Source organism: Syngnathus floridae, chromosome 6 (genome assembly GCF_059516105.1).
Source record: "Syngnathus floridae isolate MCC-2025c chromosome 6, RoL_Sflo_1.0, whole genome shotgun sequence".
NCBI lineage: Eukaryota > Metazoa > Chordata > Actinopteri > Syngnathiformes > Syngnathidae > Syngnathus > Syngnathus floridae.
Window position 1 is genome coordinate 13,404,524 of NC_142418.1, and position 25,429 is coordinate 13,429,952.

The 25,429-nt window shown below is 40.0% G+C and overlaps 1 protein-coding gene across 3 annotated transcripts; it reads right to left on the minus strand.

Annotated features, from left to right (window-relative positions):
• Positions 1–1,673: 1,673 nt before the first annotated feature.
• Positions 1,674–25,246, minus strand: ckap5 (cytoskeleton associated protein 5). 3 transcript variants are annotated; one of them, XM_088378945.1, is made up of 45 exons: positions 25,139–25,246; positions 22,763–22,859; positions 22,294–22,487; positions 21,768–21,974; positions 21,354–21,525; positions 21,138–21,258; positions 20,514–20,614; positions 20,190–20,303; positions 19,702–19,806; positions 18,963–19,052; positions 18,321–18,485; positions 18,113–18,241; positions 17,866–18,030; positions 17,141–17,239; positions 16,591–16,701; positions 16,317–16,409; positions 16,008–16,193; positions 15,589–15,683; positions 15,277–15,460; positions 15,038–15,174; positions 13,861–14,035; positions 13,418–13,531; positions 13,216–13,344; positions 12,850–13,044; positions 12,657–12,768; positions 12,164–12,249; positions 11,038–11,148; positions 10,346–10,468; positions 9,952–10,101; positions 9,624–9,827; positions 9,404–9,539; positions 9,103–9,296; positions 8,840–9,015; positions 7,250–7,273; positions 5,764–5,937; positions 5,548–5,668; positions 5,260–5,439; positions 4,984–5,171; positions 4,623–4,698; positions 4,350–4,538; positions 3,994–4,131; positions 3,590–3,673; positions 3,322–3,481; positions 3,145–3,254; positions 1,674–2,373 (listed from the first exon to the last, which is right to left on the minus strand). In XM_088378945.1, exons 2-45 carry the CDS (start codon positions 22,817–22,819, stop codon positions 2,113–2,115), a joined length of 6,135 nt encoding a protein of 2,044 aa, XP_088235071.1. In that variant the 5' UTR covers positions 22,820–22,859; positions 25,139–25,246; the 3' UTR covers positions 1,674–2,112. The 3 variants fall into 3 exon arrangements, with proteins under 3 accessions (XP_088235071.1, XP_088235073.1, XP_088235072.1); XM_088378947.1 differs by lacking the exon at positions 11,038–11,148; XM_088378946.1 differs by lacking the exon at positions 7,250–7,273.
• Positions 25,247–25,429: the final 183 nt, after the last annotated feature.

Here is a 25,429-nt window from a genome sequence, read left to right on the forward strand (position 1 = left end):
GTGTTTGTATGGACAAAATTTGATAGACAACATATACAATTTTTAACTTCTGTCATTGAATTAAGGACTTCATTTATTCATTTATTTTCCGAACCGCTTATCCACATAAAGGGCGGCATGGTGGGACACACGTCCGCCTCACAGTTCAGAGGGAGCGGGTTCAGGGTGTCCCCTGCCTACTGCCCGATGACTGCTGGGATAGGCATAGGGTCCAGCACGCCTGTGACCCCCGTGAGGACAAGTGGTACGGAAAATGGATGGATGGGTCGGGTGGATGGATGGGTCGGGTGGGTGGATGGATGGATGGATGGATGGATGGATGGATGGATGGATGGATGGATGGATGGATGGATGGATGGATGGATGGATGGATGGATGGATGGATGGATGGATGGATGGATGGATGGATGGATGGATGGATGATCCACACAATGGTTGCAGGTGTGCCAGTGCCTATCCCAGCAGTCTTCATGCAGTAGGCCGGTACATCCTGAACCATTTCAAATAAAATGTAAAATACATACTATATTCAAAATAATAGCCATTTCATATATAAATATGAAGATGCCACTTTTATTTTTACACACAATTGCTAAGAGGTGTTAAAAATGAATGGATGAGATTTCATGACTTTCTACTTGAATTGATCAATGGTTTGCTGACCAACGAAAGAATAGATCAATAAATCTAATAATTTTGCTGAAGAATGAACCAACAACCATCAAATTAACAATGAAATGAGTGATGACAGGAGTAAAGTCGGTACCTGATGCAAACTGCACATAACTGCGGAATAAAGAAAACAAATCCTGGAGAGGGTCAAGAGTGGAGAGGGTGACAGCATCGGGAGCCAGTAATCCGTCACTAACTCCTTAGTGACCTCTAGTGGCCGAAGGAAACCCCTACCTGTGAATCATGAACATGTTATATCCTGTCCGTATTTTAAATACATACAGTGGGGCAAATATGTATTTAGCCAGCCACCAATTGTGCAAGTTCTCCCACTTCCAAGATGAGAGATGCCTATAATTTTCATGATAGGTACACTTCAACTATGAGAAACAAAAGGGGAAAAAAAAATCCGGAAAATCACCTTGTCTAACTTTTAAGGAATTTATTTGCGAATCATAGTGGAAAATAGGTGTTTGGTCAAAAAAAAAGTTCATATTAATACTTTGTTATACACTCTTCGTTGGCAATGATAGAGGTCAAAAGTTTTCTGTAAGACTTCACAAGGTTTCCACTCACCGTAGCTGGTATTTTGGCCCATTCCTCCATGCAGATCTCCTCGAAGACTTACTAAAAACGTTTGACCTCTGTCATTGCCAACAAAGAGTAAACAAAGTATTAATAAGAACTTAACATGGAAATTTCTAGTTGGATTCACATGTTCAAAAAATTAAAGTAAAAATAAATAAAAGTCAAACTGGTCCTTCGTCCTATTTTTCTGCATGCAGCCTTCCGAGGCAAAGGTTTGGACAACAGTCTTAAGGAATTGTCACTTCAGACTTGCACAGATCATATGTAAGCAGTGTGGATGTACGTATTGTATTTTTAAATTACAGTATCGCATACCGAAACACCAAGTACTGCAAGTTGGAGAAGAAAAATGATAAATACAAATATTTGTAAGGAAAAATCCTTGGGGGGGGAAAATGTAATTAAGCAGCATGTTAGGCAATGTAAACTTTATTTACGTGACCAAAATAAAAACAATCATGAATGTAATGGCATGCTCTCAACCCTGCGCAGCAAGAATTTGCTCCAGTGGGATGAAGAACTAAGAATTGGTCTGAAGCGCTTTTCCTGACGCCGTTAGCTCTGGACTCGTGTTCCAAAGAAAATGTCTTGGCATTAAACAAGGACATTACATTAGTACATACAAACAGTATTTACAAGGACTCACAGTGTCCACGCTAGGGATGAAACTGTTTACGGTACATTACTAACAGTAAAATCTCAATTCTAAATTATTCTCATTGCCATTGTTAATGTATTCAGTGGCGCACGGCCTCTTCAATGGCGAAAGAACAAGGGAACGAGTGAGGCGGGCTTCACGTTTGCAAATAACAAAGGTGGGTCGAAAGAGAAATCACAATCTTGGTCTAGTTCCTACTCCCGATTGTTCTTTATACGCTCCAGACGTTTCTTCAAGTCGCCTAGGTTCGCCGCTGGCGAGGCCGAGCGGGTGTGTGCGTTGGACGGAGAGCGGGGCTGAGCGTTGTGTTCCTGCTGACAGAGCTCGCGGGACTCTTTGAGCTGCGACAGCTTGCTATGGAGCATGTCGGTAGAGGAGGCCACCGAAGGCTTCGATGACAGCAGACAGGACAATGGGGCTCGCTGTTGCGGCTCATCGTCACCCCCACTGATGCTCTGCAACACGTGCAAAGACTCGTATTGGAGTCAAAAGGCTAAACTGCAGGGTGGCGTACCATGAAATTCCCAAAACGGTATTCATTGATTTGAAAACATAACCAAACTTTTGAACTTTTCACATTTTGAGTTAGCATAAGGGAGAATACATGCGCGTGAATGAGACAGTGATGATTTACAGCAGTGATTGTCAACCGGTAGTCTGCTGCCCTCTAGTAGTCAATGGCGGTATTGCATGGGGTCCGCAAAACAGTTTTCAAACTAAATTTGATTTATTATTTAGACTTGATTTATTTTCATGCTAATTTTGTAAATCATTTACCCATCCAAATGATGTCAAATGTAGCTGAGATTCCCAAAATAGACATAAAAAATGCAAATAGCCTGTATAGGGCTATCCTCCTTCAGTGCAAAATAAAATATTCCGCCAAAGCAGTGGACCCCGAGTTGAAAACCCCTGATGGACAGATTAAAGACAAGAGTGCTAAAGAGAAAAGGAAGAGTGGCTGGAATGGAGGTGGCAAAAATGAGGATGAGTTTCTCTAAATGGTTCGTCCAGATGAGAAATAGTCAACAATGAATATCAGTATTAGGGGTGATGACAAAGGAGCTGTCAGGAGAAAAAAAAAAGATTGAGAGAAAAAACAAAAAGAAGATTGATGGGTGCAGTGAGGGAATACGTAAGGACAAATAAAGGAGAAGAAACTGTAGTGAATATGAAAATCCGGTCATGTGAAACATTGTTACAAAGTGAAATTTTGAAAAACTCACCCTGGTGTTTTCCAGGCCTTGTCTCTGACGTAGGATCTTGAGTCGCTCGTAGTAGGCGGCTGGCTTTAGATCTTCCTCATTACTGTTGTCAGTACCATGCTGTCCAATCACTGCATAATCACACATGACTCAAAATGGTCAACAAAGTTCAAGAACACTTTTTGTCTAAGTTCTTACCTGCTGGGTTTTGAATGCGAGGTTTGCCCTCTCGCTCCGACTCGATCATCCGAAGCCCTCGCTCCACATAACTCTGGAAGAATGGGCTTGTGGTCTTGAGGAAGGGCTCAAGGTCCACGTCGGAACACTTCTGTTTGTACTCGTACAGCTCTGTCAAACCCTGGGGAAATTCAGGTGCAGTACTTAAAGACATGTCGGTAATAAGCCTCTAATACATGAATATATTGCAGTATAAAGTTTAAACGTAAGCCACGATGATCAAACTGACCTCTTTAGTATTTTCCCTGGAGCCGATCTTCTTGAAGATTTCACTCAGATCGTCACGGGCCTTTGCTTTTGGCATCCCATCCTCCTGGGAACAAAACTCAAATGTTCAATATCAAACTTGAAAGTCAAATATTTTGTGAAATTTACATTTTAAAAAATACAACATCAAACCGGTAATATTGAGGTTTTTGGTTTCCCAACCGATTCCCGTAATTTTGGGACTAAAAGTCGCTCCGGAGTACAAGTCACATCAGCCATAAAATGCACAAATAAAGAGGAAAAAAACATATATAAGTCGCACCGGAGTTTAAGTCGCATTTTCGGGTAAATTTATTTGACAAAATCCAACACACGAGCGACTTTTAGTCTGAAAAATACGGTATTTGCAATAAGTGTGTTACTCACTGTGATCAGACTACCCTTCTCATTGCCTCGATCACTCTTGATGCCAAACAGAATCCCCGGTTGTTTGACAACACGCCTCAAATAGGCCTCTAATTCAGACTCATTTCGATTCTCAATCATCGAAAGGTGGTCCAGGATCTGTCAATAAAGAAAAGGTTGAGTAACTACACTGGCAAAAACAAAACCCTCCTAGGATGATAACAAAAAAGAAAATAATGAAACAATTACGATCAACAATCAAGCAAAGGCAAAAAAAAAAAAAATTCAAACAACCATATTTAAGATTTTCAATGGCAAAGGAGTCTAGAAGAAGGAAAACAAAACATTGCCAGCTAGAGTACGTGAACTCTTGTTACCTTAGCCCCAGTAAGCTTGCAAAGTGTGTGTAGTAGAGTCTTCAGGGTTCTGTGTGGAACATCAGTCTTGAGCTGCTTCAGTTTCTCTTTGGGGAAAACCTTCATGATGTTGTGCACATCGAATAAAATCCGATCGAGGTTGATGCTGTTGATGGTCTCCGGAAGATGGCGGATCAGCCTCCACAGACACTGAGTAAACATTTTCACATTAGCCTTGATTTCGGTTTCAGTTCATCTACACCTCCGGTTTTGCCGCTTAGCTAAGGGACTTGCCTTCAAAACCAGGTCAGAGAACGTAGGAGACCCAGCTGTTGAAACCAAAGTGTCTTGAAGCATCACCAGGAGGGCACTGTCGAGAGTCAACAGGTTGACAAAATGCCATTTAAAGGAAAAAAATTCACATGGGGGTTGTGGTTTGTGGACCAAAGTTCTGTTTTGTTTGGGTCCAATGAGTCCATCTAAGCTGGCTTTTTTACAAGAGGATAAAGCAGTTCGGAAAATGAATGGGATGGGATGGGATGGGATGGGATGGGATGGGATGGTTTTGTTTTGTTCCCCTTGGTATTGGAAAAAACTATAAACTCTCAATGAGGTTAAAGTTGAGTCTGTTAACATCTAGGAGTCATTTATGTACCTAATCATGTTGGTCTGGTCGGACTTCTCCAGCACTTTGATTACGAGCAGGTTTACAGATCTGATGACCTGCTGCCCCTCCTCAGAGACCTCCACTCTGTTGTCTAGCAACAACGTTATCAGTCCGTGCATCAGGTCCTTTAACACACCCATGGATGCCTCTCTCGCCAAAGACTCCAACGAGAATAACTGAGGAAAAGAATATGGCGACCATTAATGCATCCGGTGTATCCACCTCAGGGTTTCCCAATAAAATCTATTTGTGAAAGATACTTACAGACAGCATGTTGCCAAGGATGCAGCTATATAGTTTAAAAATAACCTTCTTGTCCAATCTGTCATCTGCCATGTGGGTATTATAGATGAGCCGAAGCTGCATGATGGTGGCAATGAGGAACTGGTCAATGTGTCCAGACATGACCTCTGCCTTGTTCTCCTGCCACAATACTTCATCAATCTGTAAGGAGAAACCCACTTGTCAGCATTGGTATCCAAAAAAATGAAATCAGCAGCCCATAGCTGTCAAAATAACGAAGACCGTCAAGGGCTAAGCAGTGATCCTTACCTGTGCAAGTGCCTGTATGCTGGTGTTAATGTCTCCACTGGCCACCTGAGAGATCACAAAGTTTATAGTGGACGCAGTGCTGTTGTGAAGGTCATCCAAGTGTGGTGAAATGCTCCGCATCCTTGTGAGACAAAACACAACAGCATTCAAATGAACATCAAGTTCCATGTCCAAGATCTGTTCTCGATACATCTTGCGGAAATTAATTAGACATACTTGGGCTTGGGTATCACAATGGGTTCCAGAAGCTCATCTAGCTTGTGCTGGACAAGGTCTGGCAGCTCATTTACCCTGATCTGGTCCTGCTCAATCATGTCCAAGTCGAGTTGGAACACTTTGGGGAAGGGCACGTGGGAGGACTCACTGTGCTGGGCATTTTGACGGGCTTGGCTGGGGGAGAGAACAGTGTATCATGTCAATGGTGGTTCTAATCAATAAGGCAGGACGATCATTTGATTTTATTCATTGAGTTGATTGCTCAGGACTTTTTATAAATCGATTTAAAAGGACCCCCGTGGAAGGCAATCACAGAATCAATTGGGATGAACACTGCCAAAGATGACTTGTAAACATGTGTGCACTTAAGCGGTTTGCTGGTACTCAAAAGTACTGAAAACATTTTTGGTGTGCGCTTTTGGATTTTGGTGCTCGACTTGACTGAGATCATCAGGGTTTGGTAGAGGTCGCAAATATTGGCCAAGTATTTAGGCCTTCGACAATAGTTTAAAAGTGCTTTTTCGTGTCCTGCGACAAGAAGTGCAAGGCAAATGTCTGGTGAACATTCCCAACCTTGAACGAGAATGCAACATTTGCTGCCTTCAAAAACACTCCGGATTGACAAAAGAATTGGGTCGCTTTTGGGTGGTGCCAGCAGGTAAGAATAGAGCAAAAACACAGCATCTATATTAGAATAAAAATAGATCCGTACAATGTTAGATTGTGTTTCTAAAAGAATAAGAATTGGAATGAGAAAAATATATTGAAAAAACAAAGAATGACAGGTTGAGTTGGCAGTTTTGAACAAGTGTGTTTTGAGTTGTGATTTGAATTGAGTAAAAGTCGCTTCCTAACTGCCATTGTGCAAATAAAGAGCAATTCAAGTATTATCAACAAAGAAACTGTCAAAGCTTCTTTAGCAGAAGTTTAGTTTTAAATTTAATTTTAAATTCCAGAGGAGGGGGGGAAAAAAAAAAATCAGCAAAATTTGTTTCAGGTATAGAATGGTACGTATGAGGTACCAAATTCCTTTTGTCAACTTCACCCATTGTTAATCCTCAACTAGCAAACACCCAAAAGTACTGCTGTACTTTGACAAAAACCTTCCTATATGCTCAGCAGACCAACAAGTTAAACATGTTTTGTCATCATAAAAACAGCTAAGCCTCTCCAGTTGCACATAATTTAGGTACCAACCTTGTCATAAGAAGCATCACATATTTTATCTTCGACTTGCCTCAAGTTCAACAAAAACTAACGTTACGTGTTTAAGCACCAATAGCCAAAATGAACTTTGATTTGAAACTAAAATGATAACCTTTTGTTACAGCGCGGCTAAAAGGAACTCCAAAGTGACATTGGCACGACATCATGGGGCAAATCCCAAAGATGTTGTCCAGTTGCATTAAGATGATAAAATGATATTTTACATTCTTATCAAAGGACAGACACAAGAGGTGGAGGAGGAGGAGGAAGAAGTACTCACATCCTATAAGTGCGATACATAATTCTGCTCCGGAAAGGAAGGCAGGCAGAATACAGAAAAGAGGAAATCACAGGAAAAACACATATAGAGTTAAGAGACATGCAGGCAGCAGGTCCACCTTCCAGCCAAAAGACACACAATGTTTGTTTTCACTGTATCATCCTATCAACTAAGTGCCATATATGGACAAAAGAATTGTAGTGGGCCATAACTTCTACAAGAATGTCACTAGGAACATATGGAATTTGTATCCCCTCCTTTCATTCATTCATTCATTCATTTTACCCTCCTGAGAAGGAGTTTACAAAGTTGACCCAACATTTCAAAAGAACATTTGTCTAATCAGACAGTAGATCACAACCTTCAATCTTGCTAATTTCTAAAGACACGTTTGAATTTAAGTGTTTGGGTGAAATCTCGCAATCTCTTAACCAACAACACCCACCAGGGTGTTTCATTGAGCAATAGGACCATTTGAAATTGTCTTGGTACGACAGACAAGTGATAAGTAATGGGTCAAGTTTAGGCCCTGATTTTTACTCTAGTTTTAAGCTTCAAATTAATTTGTCCACATAAAGTAGTAGGTTTAATAATTCTTATACATCCTGTTCAGAGCAACCCAACATCATGCAGGAATGAGCAGAGGAGGAAGGGTGAAATAATAAGAGACATTTAATCTACATTATATGCATTCTGAGATGAGATGGATTAGTGCAGTGATTGTGTGGTACTGGTTGGTACCTCTACTAGTGGTAACGAGATCCCTTGGTGATATGCAACTGGAAGGATTCCGCCTGATGCCTGTTCTGTTTAAACTTAAGTACATTTGCATTTAATGTTTGTTGTCAACTGGATCTATGTAAAACGGGGGTACAAAACTTTGGTCCGAGAGAGGCGCTCTCCTCTGAATGGACATGCCTACTCTGATGTAAGCATCAGAATATATTCGAAATGAAACATTGACATCTTTTTTTTCTAAAAGCGCACCGTTTATTGTGCATATGTGGAAGTATGTTACAGTGGCTTGCTTTCAATGAAAATACATTTCAGGAATATAACCTGAAGATCCTAAAATGCTCTGACCGCCATTTTACAATTAAGCATTTTGAGTGAGCAAGCATTTTGGAAAAAAATGTCTCAACAGCTTAAATAGTGCACATTTCCAATTACACACAACTCATCTATTCATACTGAAAATCAAATTTTTTGAATATTATTTTTCTTTTATTATTAGTGACGCAATGTGAAGCCCCTATCCCACTAAGGGGCGAACCACCTCAACTGTCTGCATTCACGTCAGAGTTTGCCAGGGTTCAATAAAGGTCACAAATGTTTGCCAACAGGCGAGCATCTGGCGATCGGTAACATTTATGGCCCTGAACGAACCCGGACAGGAACGCAACATTCACTGCCTTCGAAAACACTGCTCAGAGGGCTTGAAGGGTTCAACTAACATGCTATTTTTGGGGTATCCTGAAGATTTTGGAAGGATTCCGCCTGATGCCCGCGATATATGATCATGAATGTGTCTTTGCAAACATTTCCATTTACCTCCTTTTACCGGTGCAACTGTTCACTTTGGTTACCTACTTGAGTTTATTGGGGTCTTCCTGTGCAGACTTGCGAATTAAAGTGCCATTGGGGTTAGCTGCGTGATCTTTTGGAGACCGCTCATTTACACTCTGCTTGGCTGGAGCAGCAGCTGTCCTCTTCGCTGATGAACGTTTGATCCTCTCTTCCAACATGCTCATGTCTTTCTCCGACAACTGGAAGTGATGGAAGTCGATGGTCACTTGTGGAGTTGAGTTTTAAATCAACTTAGCGACTACAGAGATTGCAATCCTCAAACTTACATTTCCAATTAGTTTATAGACTTGGTCTCCACAGACGTTGTAGACGGCCACGACCGTGTTTAAAGCAGCATTTCGGACAGAAGTGTCTCTATCACCAATATGAACTGCGATCTCTTTCAGACACTTGGCTGGAGTAGGTTGGCATACATTCATTCCATAGCCTTCTATCAAACATCCCAACTCCTCTAGACATTCTTAAGACATAAATCCAAAGACACATTGTAAGTAGGCTTACACTCACAGCGAGCCATAAAATGTCCATACTGCAATGACAATTAGCTTGTTGATCATCGTGACTCACCAGCTCTTTGTTTGGAGTTTTTGGACTTGGTACCATCCATGAGGAAAGGAAAGATCTTTGAGGCAGGGTAAACCTTACACAGCATGGCCAGTATTGCACGGACATCTTTGCGAACTACATCCTTCGACTCTCCGACCTGAGAAAAAGAAAGAGGAGCCAAGACTTAAACTATCATTGACGGAGCAAAGGCTTGCCGAGTAAATGCGGCGTGCGCGCTGACCTTGAGTAGAAGGTAGGGGACAAAGGAGTTTGCCTCATACTCAGTGAGATGATAGTTTTCCCTATCGAGCATGGCAAAAAGCATCTTCAAATACTCCAGCACCTTCATGAGGACTGTAGTATTGGTGTCAAAAAAGCGCAGAGTGAACCACTTAAGAATTAAGTCTAGACAGCTTATGGTGGCATCACTCTCACTCTCCAACCTCTGTTAAAAAACAAAAGTGCAGTGACTGTTTAGATACTTGTGTGATCTATCGATAAAAAAACAAGGAACTATTGTGTATGTACGCCTGAAATTCCTGTAGAAAAATGAACGCTTGCGATCTCACCTCACTCATGACACTGATGGCCTTGACTTGTCTCTGGAAGTCAAGATGGAAAAGTTCATCCTGGAGCCACTTAGCAAAGCAGGTAGACATCTGAGTTTTAAGCTGTTCCAAATATTCATCTCGAGGAGTGGTGAAATTCCACTTCAAAATCTATTAGGACAAAAAAAGATCAAGTTAAAGTTTACTTATTAAAACATTCCAGAAATTTCTGGTTTTCTATTTTCAATAATACTGGTCACATTATACCAAGTACCATTAGATTTCACAACATTTGGTAAAGCAAATAAGAGAATTACATTGCTCCAGGAGTGCGTTCAACCATCCACAACAATGAAAGACTAATGGCGAGATGTTCTCTGCGCTCGTTTATAAATCACCACAATATATCCGGTACCTTCAGTTGCTTCTCCTCTTTGATCCTCTGCTCCTTAGCATTGGGGACGAGGATGAAGAGAGGCCCAGACCTGTCCTCATCATCTTTCATGCCTTTGGCCGCAGGCTTTTTGGTAGGTGCACTCTAAAAGTGAGGCAAGGCCAAAACGTCAGACAACAGCCGTATAACACAAATATATTTACCCGATAACAAAACAAGCACACCACGCTTAAAAGAAACAAATACACAAATGACAGACAGAACAAATGGAAACCATGAAACATGCAATGACTTAATTCATGCAGCTGCTGTGAAGGAAAACTGATCACTTATTAGCGTTCCATTTCTATGCACATGCAAGTTCTGCAATTTGAATCATTTTTCAGAAGGATGATTATTCATTGAATCAAAACTGACGTGTGAATGGGTTAGTAAGCTTTCACTTAAGAGAGGACTGTATTCACACAATTAAACTTTTAAATAGTAACACCACCATTTGTGACGACGGTCGAAGGATTCAACAGTTGTAAACACAGACCAAGGGGTCACAACGAAGGTCAAAGCTTAGTGGCTACACATTAATTTGTCTCATCACAACTTTTTTGGTTTGCTGGACTACTGCTCGTTGACAACAAGAGCTCACGGAAACATTTGGTTAGTGGTAGAGTTGTGCAAAATCTGTCTCATCAGCAGCACATCTTTTCTACATCTACCTGTTGACTGCCAGCAGCAGTCTTTCCCTTGTTGAGAGACTTTTTATTAGCATTACTGTCCTTGTCCTTTGAGGGAGGGGTAGGGTCAGGTTCCTCGGGGGGAGAGGGTTGCTGAGCGAACAGAAAAACCAAATAATGTTCACAAATCACTCAACAACTAACTGAGGGGGTGATAAATGATATACACAGACATGCAACACTATCAAATGCCCAAGACAGGGACAGGTTGCTCCCAAGGACCACACAAGTAGCTCGCGGGGCAAGTTCTAAAAATAGCTCACCGGTGAGCTGCTTGGTGAACGTAGCGATTACAAAAACTAAATCAAAATAGAGCTACTTACCAGAGAACTGTATCTAAATTTTGATTGCCATTGTTTTTTGTTTTGTTCAAATCAAACGTGTGTAAAATTGGAAATTACAATATTTCACAGTTCAAAGTTCAGTAATGACAAAGCCATAGTTGGAGACAAGCTGGCAGGCACATTAACAACGAGCTTATCTCCAAAAAGGGGTGGCGTGGATCAATGGTAGAGTGTTCGCCTCTCAACTCTAAGTTTGTGGGTTCGATCGTCAAACCTGGTGACCATGTCGAAGCCTTCCCATTGGTGCAAGAATGCGTGTGTGATGGGTGAATGTGAGGGATTGTAAAGCACTTTGGGCACCATGTGGTGTCCATAAAGCTCTATACGAGTGCAGTCCATTCACCAAATAATTTCTGCATTTTTTTTCTGTTTACAGAATTTTTTAGATTAAAGCCATACTGCTAAAGCGTCGGAATTTGCCGTTAGCTGGCGTGTTTTAAACCATTGTGATTCCAAAAAGCTGCACTGGCGAGACCACAAGACTCACGTGAAGAGTTGAGTTCACGCGATAACAACCATGTAAATAAAAAAACCACTGTATTTGTCAACAATAACCATCCTTTTGTTCACATTGATATGCTTTACGGACATTACATGTACCTTCGCTACTGGCGTTTCAGGCCAGGCTTTTTCTGATAAGTGATTTATTTTTTGAATCAATAATATATATACAGTACAATAAAAGACTTCTGTGCGCAGTCCTGCTGTAAAAATCTTGACGGAATTTCAAAAATTAAATTGGCATTGATATAGAAATACAGTACCTTTTTGGTAGCTACTCCGCCTTTTATCTTCTTGGCTTCTGGTTTATTATCACCAATATCCTCACTGACTGCCTGAGGCCTGGAGGCTGCAGAAAAATAGGAAAATGTGTAGACGACACAAAGAGCAATTTTACTTATAATACATAAGTGTCAATCTGGCCACAAGTGTGATACTGAAAGACAAATTTTCTTCCGATATACACACCACAAAAGTCTCTACAAACTCAATTGCTTGATAATTCAATGTAATTCAACTTCATTGAGTATCTTACAGCTTAACAAAGAATGCAATAAAACTTTGAACCTTTATATTTGTTAATACCTTATTTAGTTCAGATAATAGCAGCACCAAAACAACAACCTTTTTTGCTCATTTGAGAACCATGACATTTTTATTATGTACTCCTGTAAACCCTGACTATGATCATGATATCAAATTTGAATTGATATGATTTTATCCCTACTTAACATGCAGTTACTGAATGATACTAACCTGCTCTGCTTGTCTCAGATGAGCCTCCGGTTTTGACAGGAGCAGCAGGTTTAGCTGGCATCACAGCTCTGGCCTTTTCTAACATGACTACTATCTGGTCTTTCGAAGTTGTCTAATAAGAGACAACACTGAGTATGATAGGAATCACTGCAAAGTAGTACTGTCGAGAATCAGTTGAAACATTTTTGGGTACCTTGAGCTTGCCCGTAGCCTTGTTCATCTTGTCATAGCCAAGGTGCATCATGAACGTGGGTAGGGCATCCTGAGCTTTCTTCCTCACGTCACCATTTCTGTCTTCGAGGCACGCATATAGGTGCGGGACGCAACCCATCAAATCCCCTGGCACGGATCTCAGGGTGGGTAACTTGTCGGCTAACCACCCTAACAACTGAGAGGAAGGAAATGTTTTGATCATTAACAAAATGAATACTGACTTTAAGAACCATATGGCTCTATTTCTCAATCAGGTATGATGAAATTATTTCAGAGGGTAGCAATTTTTTCTCTCCCCCTATTCTCCATATATACATTACTCTGCAGTCTGTCACGTTCTATGTACCTCTTGCCGTAGAAAGGGGTTTTCCTTCTTTAATTCCTCTGCTAGATCATCTCCTTCCAGCCATTCTTTCATCCCAGTCTGCTCCACCCAGGCCTGCAGAGTGGCCATTGCAGCTGCCCTGACATTGGACTATAAAGATAAACATTGCTCATGAGGAGCACATATACGGGCGGTCAATACACAATATGTTGTGCTTACGTACTTTACTGTCTCCAAGCACAGAGATGATGGGGAATCCGAGCGTTTTAACATGCTGTTTGAGTCCAGGCCCCATGGCTGTGGCAAGCTGCAGCAGGATAGTCAGGCTCTGTTGAACCTGGACATGCGCAGAGTCATTTCAAATGTTTTAATTATAAGGCTGAATGTAAAAACGTTCAAACAAAACACAATTTGACAATACATCCAACCAATAATCAATGGAATACAAGACAAGTTGCTTTATCTAATGTTCAAATTGCTAAACTTTTTATTTTTGGAAAAGTATAAAGTATTAAGTGACGAATAGCATGGTTTTACCTTTTACACAGCATCTCAATTTCATTGGCATTTGTTTGTAGCTACCCACATGTTAATCATCAAATGGATAAAAACAGGTGGATTTTGCTCCATCATTCAAATGTATTCATATATTCTTGTTCCACCTACCAAGATCTTGTTGGAATCACCGAGTCGTCCTTTTAAGGTCAGAGGGAGCTCCCCGATGTTGGCAGTTATGAATTTTGCTTCTGAGATGATGGCTGCAACCTCATCAAGTCCCTCCTTTCTAATCTTCCAGTTCTTATCTCCGATTTTAGAGACCAGATCATAGGTAATTTTGTCACTAAAAGGTGGAATAAAAGGTTGAATTTAGTTTTTCATTTTCACACATCCCTATTTCAAACGTATTGGCTAGGTTTTCAGCTGACAACATGTTTTTTTTTCCCATTAACAAATACGTGGCAACAAATAGGAGATAAGAGATGTTCAGCTTTTTATTTCCAGGTATTATTTTAATCAAATATCAAATGTTTAGGTGACATTAGATTTAAAATGTATTCATACATCCATTCATCCATCTAAACAGGGCTTAATCATTAGCTTGCAATGATTGTACTATCAAGCCTGTGCTCCATCATTCATCTTTTTTTCCCCTACTCTTCTTTTGTGATATTTTTTTCAGGATTTCAAAGCAGCCTTGTTTCTCATTTTGGGGGTTACTCCCTTGAGTTCACTTTTATAAAGAAAGTTTAAAAAAGTTATTGCATTCAACAATTGATAGGTGCATAGAGGAAAAAAAATGAACTCACGTTCGGCTGTTTACACGAGTTGTGTTCAATGACCACTCCTAAAGTAGGACATCTCAAACATCTATCGAAGTCAGTGAGTGGAGGCTCATTTTTCTGATTTTTCTTGATGGTCAATATGTGATATTGGGATTAATGTATTTATTTTTCAAACTACTATTGTGTGTCGGACGAGTGATCCAGTCAATAGTGAATGACTTTACAGTCCGGCAAAATTTACTGACCCGCCCATGCCAGGTAAATCCCAGCACACACAAGGCCCTAATGGGTGCTTGTCACCATCCGCCCATTGTGCACACGGCGTGTTTTAGAGAACCGAATTAATAAACGTTTGATACTCCCCGACGCACACAAGTCGCCATCGTGCTCCTTCACCTGTGCTCTTTGACAATGTGCACTATCCATATTCACGATTCATACGCGCAAAGAAAAACATCTAAATACATTTCACGAAACAGCGAGGCCACAAAAGGTGAACCACAACATAGCAAGGGAACGCCGTACTTCTAAATGACAAACTTGAATTTTCAGTAAGTCACCTAATCTCTGTTCTGGGGAGTAGGTCCATGATGTCCTGTCCTCCTTCCTCTTCTTGCTCCTCTGCATTGTCACACTCATCTTCATTGCCAGCCTTCTTGCAAAACCTTGTTGGAGCTGGGGGTGATTGGCCTTGCATCTATTACATGCATTATTACAAAAGAAAAATTAGGCAGCTTGTACAGTTCTCTTGTTAACAGGAACAGATGTTATCATTGTGAGCATTAGAAAAAGCCATTACCTTCTCAAAAGCCGCATCTATTTGTGAGAGGAGAGCTGGTTTTTCATTCTCAAAGAACATGCGGAGTGGAGCTCCCATGTAGAGATACATAACACTCAGCAGGGTAATGGCTGCTGTCCGAACCGCCGGGTTAGTGGCACCAAGCGCTGTCTTGACATTGTTGATGAAACCTTTTACATTAATACTGAGAAGAAAAAGTTAAATATCAGTTTACTTTACACCTGCTAAAGCCTCTTCCGTTTCTACAGTCCCGTCAATTTTGTAGTCAGAATTGGCTAAACGAAACAAATATAACGACTGTGAATTAATTACCCAGCAAAGCCAAACTCCTTCATGGCATTAGCCAGCCAGTTTAGAGTCTCTGCCTGGTTTTTCGGGTTCTTTTGTGCAAATGCCAAAGACACAACCTGGACACAAAAAGAAAAAAAATAACCAATGTTACTACAGTATTATCTTCATAAAATCACTATTTTGGTAGCGATGGGTGTTTTCATAGATTGTGATAGCGTAGTGTGCACTGCTCGTTTGCTCTTTGAAGAACTACAGCAAATTCTAGGAATGAAACCAAAAATTTCAACTTGTTTTGAATAATGTTTGCAGAAAATGAGGCAGTGCAAGATTCAATTAATATTTTCAATTTGAATTTCTTTAATTAGATTTGCATGGGTGTGGGAGCATAGAGCTCAACCCTACTATTCTGTGGTTGAAAATATTTTTGTAAAGTTAAAAACCTGTTCAGCAGTCCACGGCAGTGAGCAGGCCTCCCCAATTGCCGTCATTCCTTCCTTGGCATTTCCACCACATTTGACATCACCAACCTTATCCACCAAGCCGTCCAAAACTACAGAGGCTGATGTTTTTGAAAATTGCCCCTTCTGGGCAATAAGGGCCACAATGTGTAGCTTCATCTGCATGACCTAGGAAAGAGCAGCACAAAAGGTTGCGATAAACTAGAATCACAAAGACTAGCGACTATAAATCCTGAATCACTGGAACAGGCTGCCTAGTTTAATTTACATTCAACATAATAAAAAGGTTACCTGGAAATTTGTCTCCTTCCAGCCTGGTTTCTTGGCCAACATTTTGACTAAGGCCTGACATGGCATCGCCATCTTATCCATCGTCTCAACAGCCTAAAAAGAAATGCAAATTCATCAATTGGCATTCTTTTGTCCATTGCGTCTTAGCAGCTCTTTTTCCAGCTTTCAAAACAAAAAAATACAGACCTTCAGTCATTTGCTTGTGCAAATGTTATGAATGTGCTTGATTATACTTAGAATGGTGGGATTTCCTGAAGTGAATCAACAAACCTACCCTCTGAAATTCCTCCATGCTGGCGAGTCTCTCCTTCCAGTTAGCTGAATCCAGCTGTTCAAGACAGGATGCAGGAAGTACTTCGGCTGCCCGCTCTTCACACACCTCAATCTGAAAGAAAAATGCTAAGGTCAACATGTCGCTTAAGTGGGTCAAAGAGCAACATTGTCTAAACAACAAAAATGTGCTCCCTTCAAAAACTTCAGGCTCTCAAAAGTAAAAATTCGGAATTCTCTCGCCTTCGTGAAAGCAGACCATGTTTTTTTATTTAATCAAAATAAGACATTTGCTAAGATCTGCATTTATTTTGGAAACAACGACCACAAATCTTGTGTGATATTGCTGTTGTTTAGTTTTAGGGAAAAGTTTTTAACGCAAATAAATTTTTATCAAATTATTCAATTGATTAATCGAATAATCTATTCTGAAAATATTCCATAAAGACAGTCCGAATTTCATTACACTTCGAACGGTCACTTCTGGTGGACAGCAAAGCTACTTGAGACAGAAGAACACTTAAAAAGTCAAATGGATGAAAAACAGGTCTCACCGACAGTTCCGTTTCTGTGAAGTCTTTACTTTCCATGGTCTTTTTGGGTTTCGCGCTGGAAGCAGAGGCTGGTTTGCCTTTTTTTGGTGGACCAGCAGACTGTTACAGAGAAAAAGAATCACAATTTTAGCCACTTTTTTAACAGCAGAGCAGAGACTACACTTTGGATAGACTTACAGTTCTCATAAAATGCATCTTTAATGCTAGCGTTTACAATTTTTAAAAAAATGGCCTTCAATAAAACAAATGTTCAAGTTACACAATCTATTTACAACATACCAGGGCACAAGTTACAATGTTGGCGAAACTACATCGTGTTTCAAATACAATTTTTCAATGTAGCATAAGTCATTGATTGTGTTTCCGCACCATAAGGCGCTTTGGGTTAAAAGGCGCAGACTCAATTGTGGGTACTTGCCCGTATTTAATCCACACATAGGGCGCACCGCGTTATGCCATGATTTACGATTTAACCAATTAAAAAAAGTCACGGAAGCAAGACAGTGTTTGGTTGTACTTTATTATAGTATTTAACCATGTACTCTACTGTACTCATATTAGTGTTAATTGATATTCATACACACATCCATCAAAGTCGTCATTTTCTGTATTTGATGTTTTTTGAGGAAATTAAAGTGTGCCTTGTGGTGCAGAAAATACGGTAAGTTCAAGTCATACCACATGGTCCAGGAAATACAAAACTACAAAAACAGTAAAAATGTTACCTTGCTGGGGGGACCACCTGAGGACTTCTTGGGCGGGCCAGAGGATTTAGTTTGGGCTTCAGCAGCAGGAGGTGCTTTCGAAGCTGCCTTCTTGACAACAGCTCCACCCCCTCCTGCATCCTTCTTTCCTCCTAGAAGTTCTACTTTGTCAGCGCACTCTTTTATCTGTGGTGGAAAAACACAGGACAACCCACAAGTCAGAAATCAATAGGTTCACCTTCTAGTCAGGCTAATCGTTGTTTTTCACCTTGTCAAGCTTTAGTTTATCCAAATCAGCTAGGTGAGGGTTGACAGCTTTCTCGCCCACCACTTTCATGGCTGTCCCTAAAGCTTCAAAAGCAGCATCTCGCACCTCTGGAGCAGAGTCATTCACTTGCTGATAAAGAAAAAGACAAGTACAGATGTGGAGTGATTCAGACTTCATTTCCTTCTTTATATAATGCACATGCATGTACCTTTACAAGGGCAGCACAGAGGAGTTTGAGTACACTCTTGGGCAGTGTGGCCTGAGTGCAGTGTCTAAAGGAGCGGGCCAAAAACAGAGAGGCTTGCTGCTTTATAGAAGGGTTTTTATTATCCATCACAGCCAGGACGTCCTCCGACAGATTTTGTAGAGTAGTCTAGGAGAGAGTTACATTGCATTAAGTTTCACGCAAAAAAATAAAAATTAAACATCTAACATCAATAAGCTATGACCCATGGGGGAGAGTCCCAGATATTCTCATTAAGTTCATGTGGCTGCAGATGAGTAGAATAGAACCCAGCAATTTGAGGCTAATTTGTTTCGGAAGGAACATCGAAAAACGAAGCCATCGAGTTCTGAAGAAATTTGTCTAATTTTGTCTAAACCAGAACATAAAACCATTAAAAAAAAATAATACACCCTCTCACGTACATTTAAAAGACAATGCGTTTGTAATTAATATTTTGCGTCAAACTGCGAATATGTCGAGTGACACTGCCAGAAAATTTCAATAAATACCAGAATTAGCAACCAGTGCCTGTTTTTGTGCCTTCTACTGCACTCACTGCATAAGGTTTTCATGATTTTTTTTTTTTTTTTTCAACTTCAGTGCTTAGAAATTGTGTGTACTTACAGTAAGAAAAATGGCATCAATAGCCTCTTGCAGGGCTTGGACAACCTGAGGCTTTTTCTCTTTAAACTTTTCCAGAATAGTTGGAACAACCTGGGGAGTGGAGAAAATTGCACCTCTTATTTAGGGATCAACAACCATTTCAAAAAAATGCACTCAATTCTAGCTGGGTTATTTTCTATTTTTCATTTCATTTTCACCATGCAAAATGTAACCTAGTCTGTCCTAAAAATATACTTTTTCATGAATCATTTTTCAGTTTCTCATTTATTTAGATGGTTGTCAGACAGAAAACTGTCTGTAGCTTTACATTATAAATCTAATGGAATAAACTTGTCAGCACAGTGACTTTAATGAAGAAATGCAAAGAAAATAACTGATGAAAAAATAAAAGAAGATTGGGAAAAATATCTGCCATGGTCTTTAAATATAAATCAACAATCTCGGGGAAATAATTTGGTGTCCTTGGGATAACTTGACATTTACATCTTTTACATTATTTAGTTTTTTCCTTTGTCATTACAGTGCATTGTCTTTGTTGCTTTGCCTTAGATGACTTGTAACTCGTTGCACTTATTGGTTTCTTTTGTGGCGCCGTTGTGAGTGGCAGCCTTTTCTAGAAGCTTCTTGAGTTGCGCTCATGTCATTAGTCTGTCTTTTATATAACCACTCCGCTGTATGATTGCTGCTGGAAAACCGAATTTCCCCTCCATTCACCCATCGATCCAAAAGCAGAACTTACCTGTCCTGCATATGTTCCAAACTTCTTCCTGAGACCGGTGGCCAGACCAGCCAGACATTTAGCAGCCAATGAAACCAGCATGACATTGGCATCTTTCCCCACCACCTACAACATTCAACCAGTACTATAACGTCATCATACCAGTGTTAAAATACCAAGAGCCAGTCAGAAACTTGCCATGTAAGTTATTTTTTAGAAATAACCAAACATTATTCTTCCAGTTCTTTGTCATAATCGACAACTGCATGTATGTGTATAAATATAAATCATAAACGAATCACACATATTGTTACCTAAAACAGAAGCTTTTTTTTTGTTTGATTTGGTTTTGATTATGAATCTGTGATTTATGTATGTTTATGCCATGGTTTTTTTTACAGAGAGCTACAGTTTAAAAAAAAAATCTGAAAATGACTCAAATCCACCAGAATGACCCACGGCTTTAGTTTTTTTGCACAGACCCAGATGCAAATAACTCAACCATGTACCTTCTTGAGTGCTCTAACAAGGTCTCCATAGTCTCCACTCTCCAGTTTGGGATTCTTTGACAGAGATTCGACAGCTTCCAGAGCTTCTTTCCTCTCCTGCCACTTTTTGGCTTCCTGCAGAAACAGAAAAGTAGGTTTGCAATTAAAATGTAGATAATGCCCGATGACAACTGGGATAGGCTCCAGCACGCCCGCGACTCCCGTGGGGACAAAGTGGTACAGAAAATGGATGGATGGATAATGAAAACACGAGATACACAATATTTTTGGGGAGTATATGACACACACGCACACACACACACAACTTAAGCTTAATACACTCACAATTTTATCATAAAAGTCTTTGGGCAGCTTGCTAAGTATATCCACAGCTTCCATTAGCTCATAAGGATCCACTGCTGCAACGGTTTCCTCCTCTTCCTCTCCTGCAAAAGGGGAAACACCATCAGATTAATTTACCAAGTTTGAAAATACATTATGTAGAATAGGAATATTGTTTGAAACACAGCTTTTCTTACTTACAAACAAAAAAATTGCACAACAGCACATACTGAATATTTTTATTGCTCGTTTCTTGAGCAGTTTAATTAAATGGAAACATCTCCAATGGTTTTATCAAACTATAAAGACATTTGTTTGAAATATTTTTGATAAAATATCCTGTAACTTTTTACATGTTTTAGATGATAGTACAAATCTGCAAAGTAAATTGATCGCAAGAATGGTTATCAGTAACGTTTGATTGATTTCTTAATATAAATGGGAAAAGATCTTAAAGGTGGATAGCGGTTCGAAAATTGAATACCTCATCAGATTGCATTTCCTACTTTTCGATGGCCTTATTTTTTGCTCATTTCGTTTACTAACTTTTAATACCGTTTACAACTCCCGTGGAGACCCTGCGAACTACATTATTAAATACAAATGGAATTCAGCAAGCGTTAATACCAGACTCTTCTTGTGCTTGTTGTTGAAACTTCGCCTTCAACTCTTGCTGGGAGCGCAGAAACCTGCTTTGCTTGGGTGGGCTTGATGGCAGCTTCACCCACTCCTCTTCAAGTTCCTTCAGCTAGTGAGGAGCAACAGACATTGTGTCATTTAATGCACACAAAAGTACTCAGCAAGTACGTATGTAGTATGTTTCCAGAAATGAGCATATCCCACCAGCACAGAATTGATAGTCTGCAGTGAAGGTCTCAAAGCATCTCGGATCCATTTGTAGATTTCAACAGCAAGCATCTTTGCCTCATCTCTCACCGCCTTCTCTCTGGACTCAAACTGCTTGGATAAAACCTTCACTACTGGCTTCAAAGTCACGATTTTGGATCCGAATTCACTGAAAGGATGACACCCAGGTGAAAATGTTGTATGCAAGTTGTGCCATTTGTGTTTTTATGTTTTCTAATGGACGATAGGCTGTGGTAGGCACACATTCAAGTTCATTTACATTTTTCACATATCTCCTTCAAATTCTTCTGGCAAAGGCCATCATTAAAGTTCATTGAATGTGTTTTTATTACAGTGATTTTCTTTATTGGTGGGATGGAGGGGGTAAGGGTGGGGGTTTGAAGCACTGACCTGAGAGCTTTCCGTAGAGTCTCAATACAGGCCACAACTATCTTGGGGTTCTTGTTTTCCAGCCCTTTCAGAAGCGCATCCTGTACCACCTCAGCTTTTTCAATTTCAATGTACATCAGACAGATGTCCATGCCGAGCTCCTTAGCCCGGGCCTTTGGCTGGTTGAACACTTTGGTCACCACGCCCGACACCACGTCACCTGTTGTCCTGCAAAAAAAATGAAAATCAGCCCATGCTAGCACTCGTAAAATCTCATAATGAATATAGCTAAGCCTTGATTTTACGCGGACTTTGGGGTCTAGAATTTGGGAATCGTGTTAAACCCCCAAAAGTGTGTTATTTAGAAAGTCTTGGAAGGGGGGGGGGGGGTGGTTGATTAATAAATCAATATTACACGTGATCTTAAATATTAATCTGGAGCCATGATATTCAGTCAATAAATCTGAATGAATTACATTTTTCACATGACAGCATTTTGCTTGTCACTTTACAAAAGGATTTCTTACTGAAACTTTTCATCACTTACTTCACAGCGACGTGAGCGTTCTCAACGTACGCCAAGGCTGCTTCGAGGCCTTTAAGCTGAGCCACTGCATTTGACTCTGTGACAAACTTCCTAATCAGTCCAAGGTACTTCCCCCACTCTGGACTCTTGTCATCATCTATCCTATTGAACAACTGTAGAGCTTCTTCATAACCACTTAGACGAGCTTTCCACACCTGGAAATCAAAAGGTTCAGAACAAATTGTAAATGCACAAAATGGCACAAGTCCAATCTTATATTTTTAAGTGGCCAATTTATTTATTTTCCTGTCAGTATAACTGATTTTTGTGTAGTCTCACAATAATACCTATGTAATTTTAGGGGATAATGTTACTTTTACTCTATGCCCTGGTGATTTCACTTTGACCAGACATGCATTATTTTCTGATTAGCCTTTGGTTGAGAGGATAATATAGAATAGAATATCACTGGAGCACAAGTACTAGATACCTTATGTTCGCATTTCTGGTCGATGGGAAGCTTCATCCACTCACTATCGTCCCCCATTTTGCCACTTGTAGCGGCAGGCTTCCCCAATGGTACTTAACTGCAAAACATCAACAATTTTAAGAACAGTTAAATTGTGCAGAAAACGGTGAATAATAAAGGCCCAATAAAACTGACATCAGGGAGGAGTCATGACTTGTACATTTGAGTGCATGGATGACATTTGTGTTCAAATTTGAGCTAATCTCGATTTCTAATAGAACATCTACAAGGCGGCGACCCAACACCTGGTATTGGTACTCGCCATTCTCTTAGGAGGAAAAACAAAACAAAAAAACATGCCTATGACGTATTTAAATAGGGTGCATTCAGTGCATTTCTGTACCTCAAGCAGTCAAGAGCCTCCAATCGTTTGCGCTATCTTTATGTTATCTATGTCAGCATTACTTTACTTGCCCACACTTCTTGCACTCAAATGCATTAGTAGATAGACTAATGCACGTTAAGTGTGGGCATTCAGTTCCCTTTTTTATTTTTTTAATATTGATTGACCTCCATCAAGCAAAAATGAATGTCCCTCAAGTTTCACACATCAGAGGTTCATCAAAGTGTGAGAAAAATATGCCCAGTCTGTTGGCCTGGGAACCAACTCGACCATGAAAATTGGTGAAAACAAAAATGTATGTTTGAAAAGGCCTGCAGTTAGTTTTTTGTTACAATGTATTGTCTTTGATGCTTTTTCTTTGATGACTTGTATCTTGTCACACATGTTATCTGTACGTCTTTTATATTATATGCCCACTCTGCGGTATGAATATCGCGAATAATAGTTATCCATCCATCCAATAGTTCACTGTGAAAAGAACTTTATAGATTTAACCTGCACCCAAAATCATCTGCAACAAAAAAATTCAAATTTAAAAAAAAAAAAAAAAGATATTTCCCAGACCTAGAGACAGCTCTAATCTTGTGTCACACAAAGCTGCGTTTGATCAGGTGGAACGCAAAAATTCACATATGATCTGTTTTCTGGTTTGGTCATGTGACATTCGCAAGCTAAACCCATAGGCACTCTGATGGCATTTTCCGTTTACAGCAAATGGCAAAATGGGCACTACGTGAGATGACTAAATGAATTGGTGTATTTTTTTTATTTATATTCCACAAATATTAATCAGAATGTTGCTTGCTGTAAAGAAAACTGGCCACTCTGGGTTAACTTTCTCCAATTGCTCGAGGACGAACAGAACCTGTCTCGTAATATCGGCCCAAAATCCTACTCACACAGCCATTCGATACCTGGATAATAAAATATAACACATTTGACGTGACTTCCAACTTAATTATCAATGGCTGGTATCGGCAGCCACCAAGAGTACCCGATACCTGAAAATAAAGCTGTATCGACTCGATACCGATATGGTATTTGGACTTGCTTATCCTTATGACTGAATTATACATTAATTAGTCGAACTTTTGAGTAAAAGCAGGCAGCTGAATGACACCCCCACAGACACATTCTCAGAAATAGGAAGATAAACGATTTAGAGGCAGTGGACCCAGATTTTTGGTTATATCAATCAAAAAAGTCAACTTTGTATTATAAAACCCGATTAAGTTGACGCTCCAGTGCATCACGTATACTTTGACTCTTAATCAACAACAAACTTGACCACATTATCATCAGAATGAAACAGTTCATTAATGACAAACAAACCTCTGAAGGGGCTAATATAGCAAATAGTAATGTTAAGAAAGACATTACACATATAGTTTGGGCAATATCCAATATCAAAACACAGGACACGATTTCCTGAGGTTAATTGCAAGCATCACCGCCACAGTAAATTTTTTAGTCTCACACACACACACACGCACATCCACAAAATATGAATTTACTCCGATATGGAAGATCAGTTTGATCGGATCCACCGGATGTTATACCAGACTGCTAGTTCCCTCGCATATTGTTGAACAAATGTTTTGGGGGATGTTTTTTTTTTTCTAAACGGGTCATCGTCATACACGCAACAGTAACAGTAACAAGCTAGCGCATTACATCGTTCATTTAGCTTGGAGACATTTCCACTGAAAAAGCAAAGGCCGACATGCATACGTACACGTGTGCCAATGGACAAAATATGCGATGATCGATATGCTAAATGGGTGTCTGCCATAGAAAATGCTTATTGTTCATCGGACACGATAGCCGCCTTTAGCTGCTCTACGAGCTAACCATCGGCGCCAACACAAACAGGCCGATCAACGCATACACATCGGCCTCCCAACTGAAACACAATCGCCTTTCATGCTATCTATGAGCCGATTACACATTTTAATACTGACGACACAGCAATTCTTTATAAGATGATTGAATACCTTTTGGGGGGGATCTTGATGTAGATGTGCGGTGGTGAGACGCAGGTGAAAATGCAATCACCCCAGTCAAGCTTCATAGAATAGTCATCGTACGTGCAGGATTCAAAAAACTAATATCTGGTAAAAAAATAAAAGCTTGCCCATACTGTTGACATTGTGTCGTCTATTGATGAAACACGTTCAGTGATATGTAGTGAATATTTTATTGTGAAAATGTTGTATTCTGTATTTCAATGCAATGAATCTTTTTCGAAGTCATTTAACAAAATTTAAGACTTGTTGTATGCACTA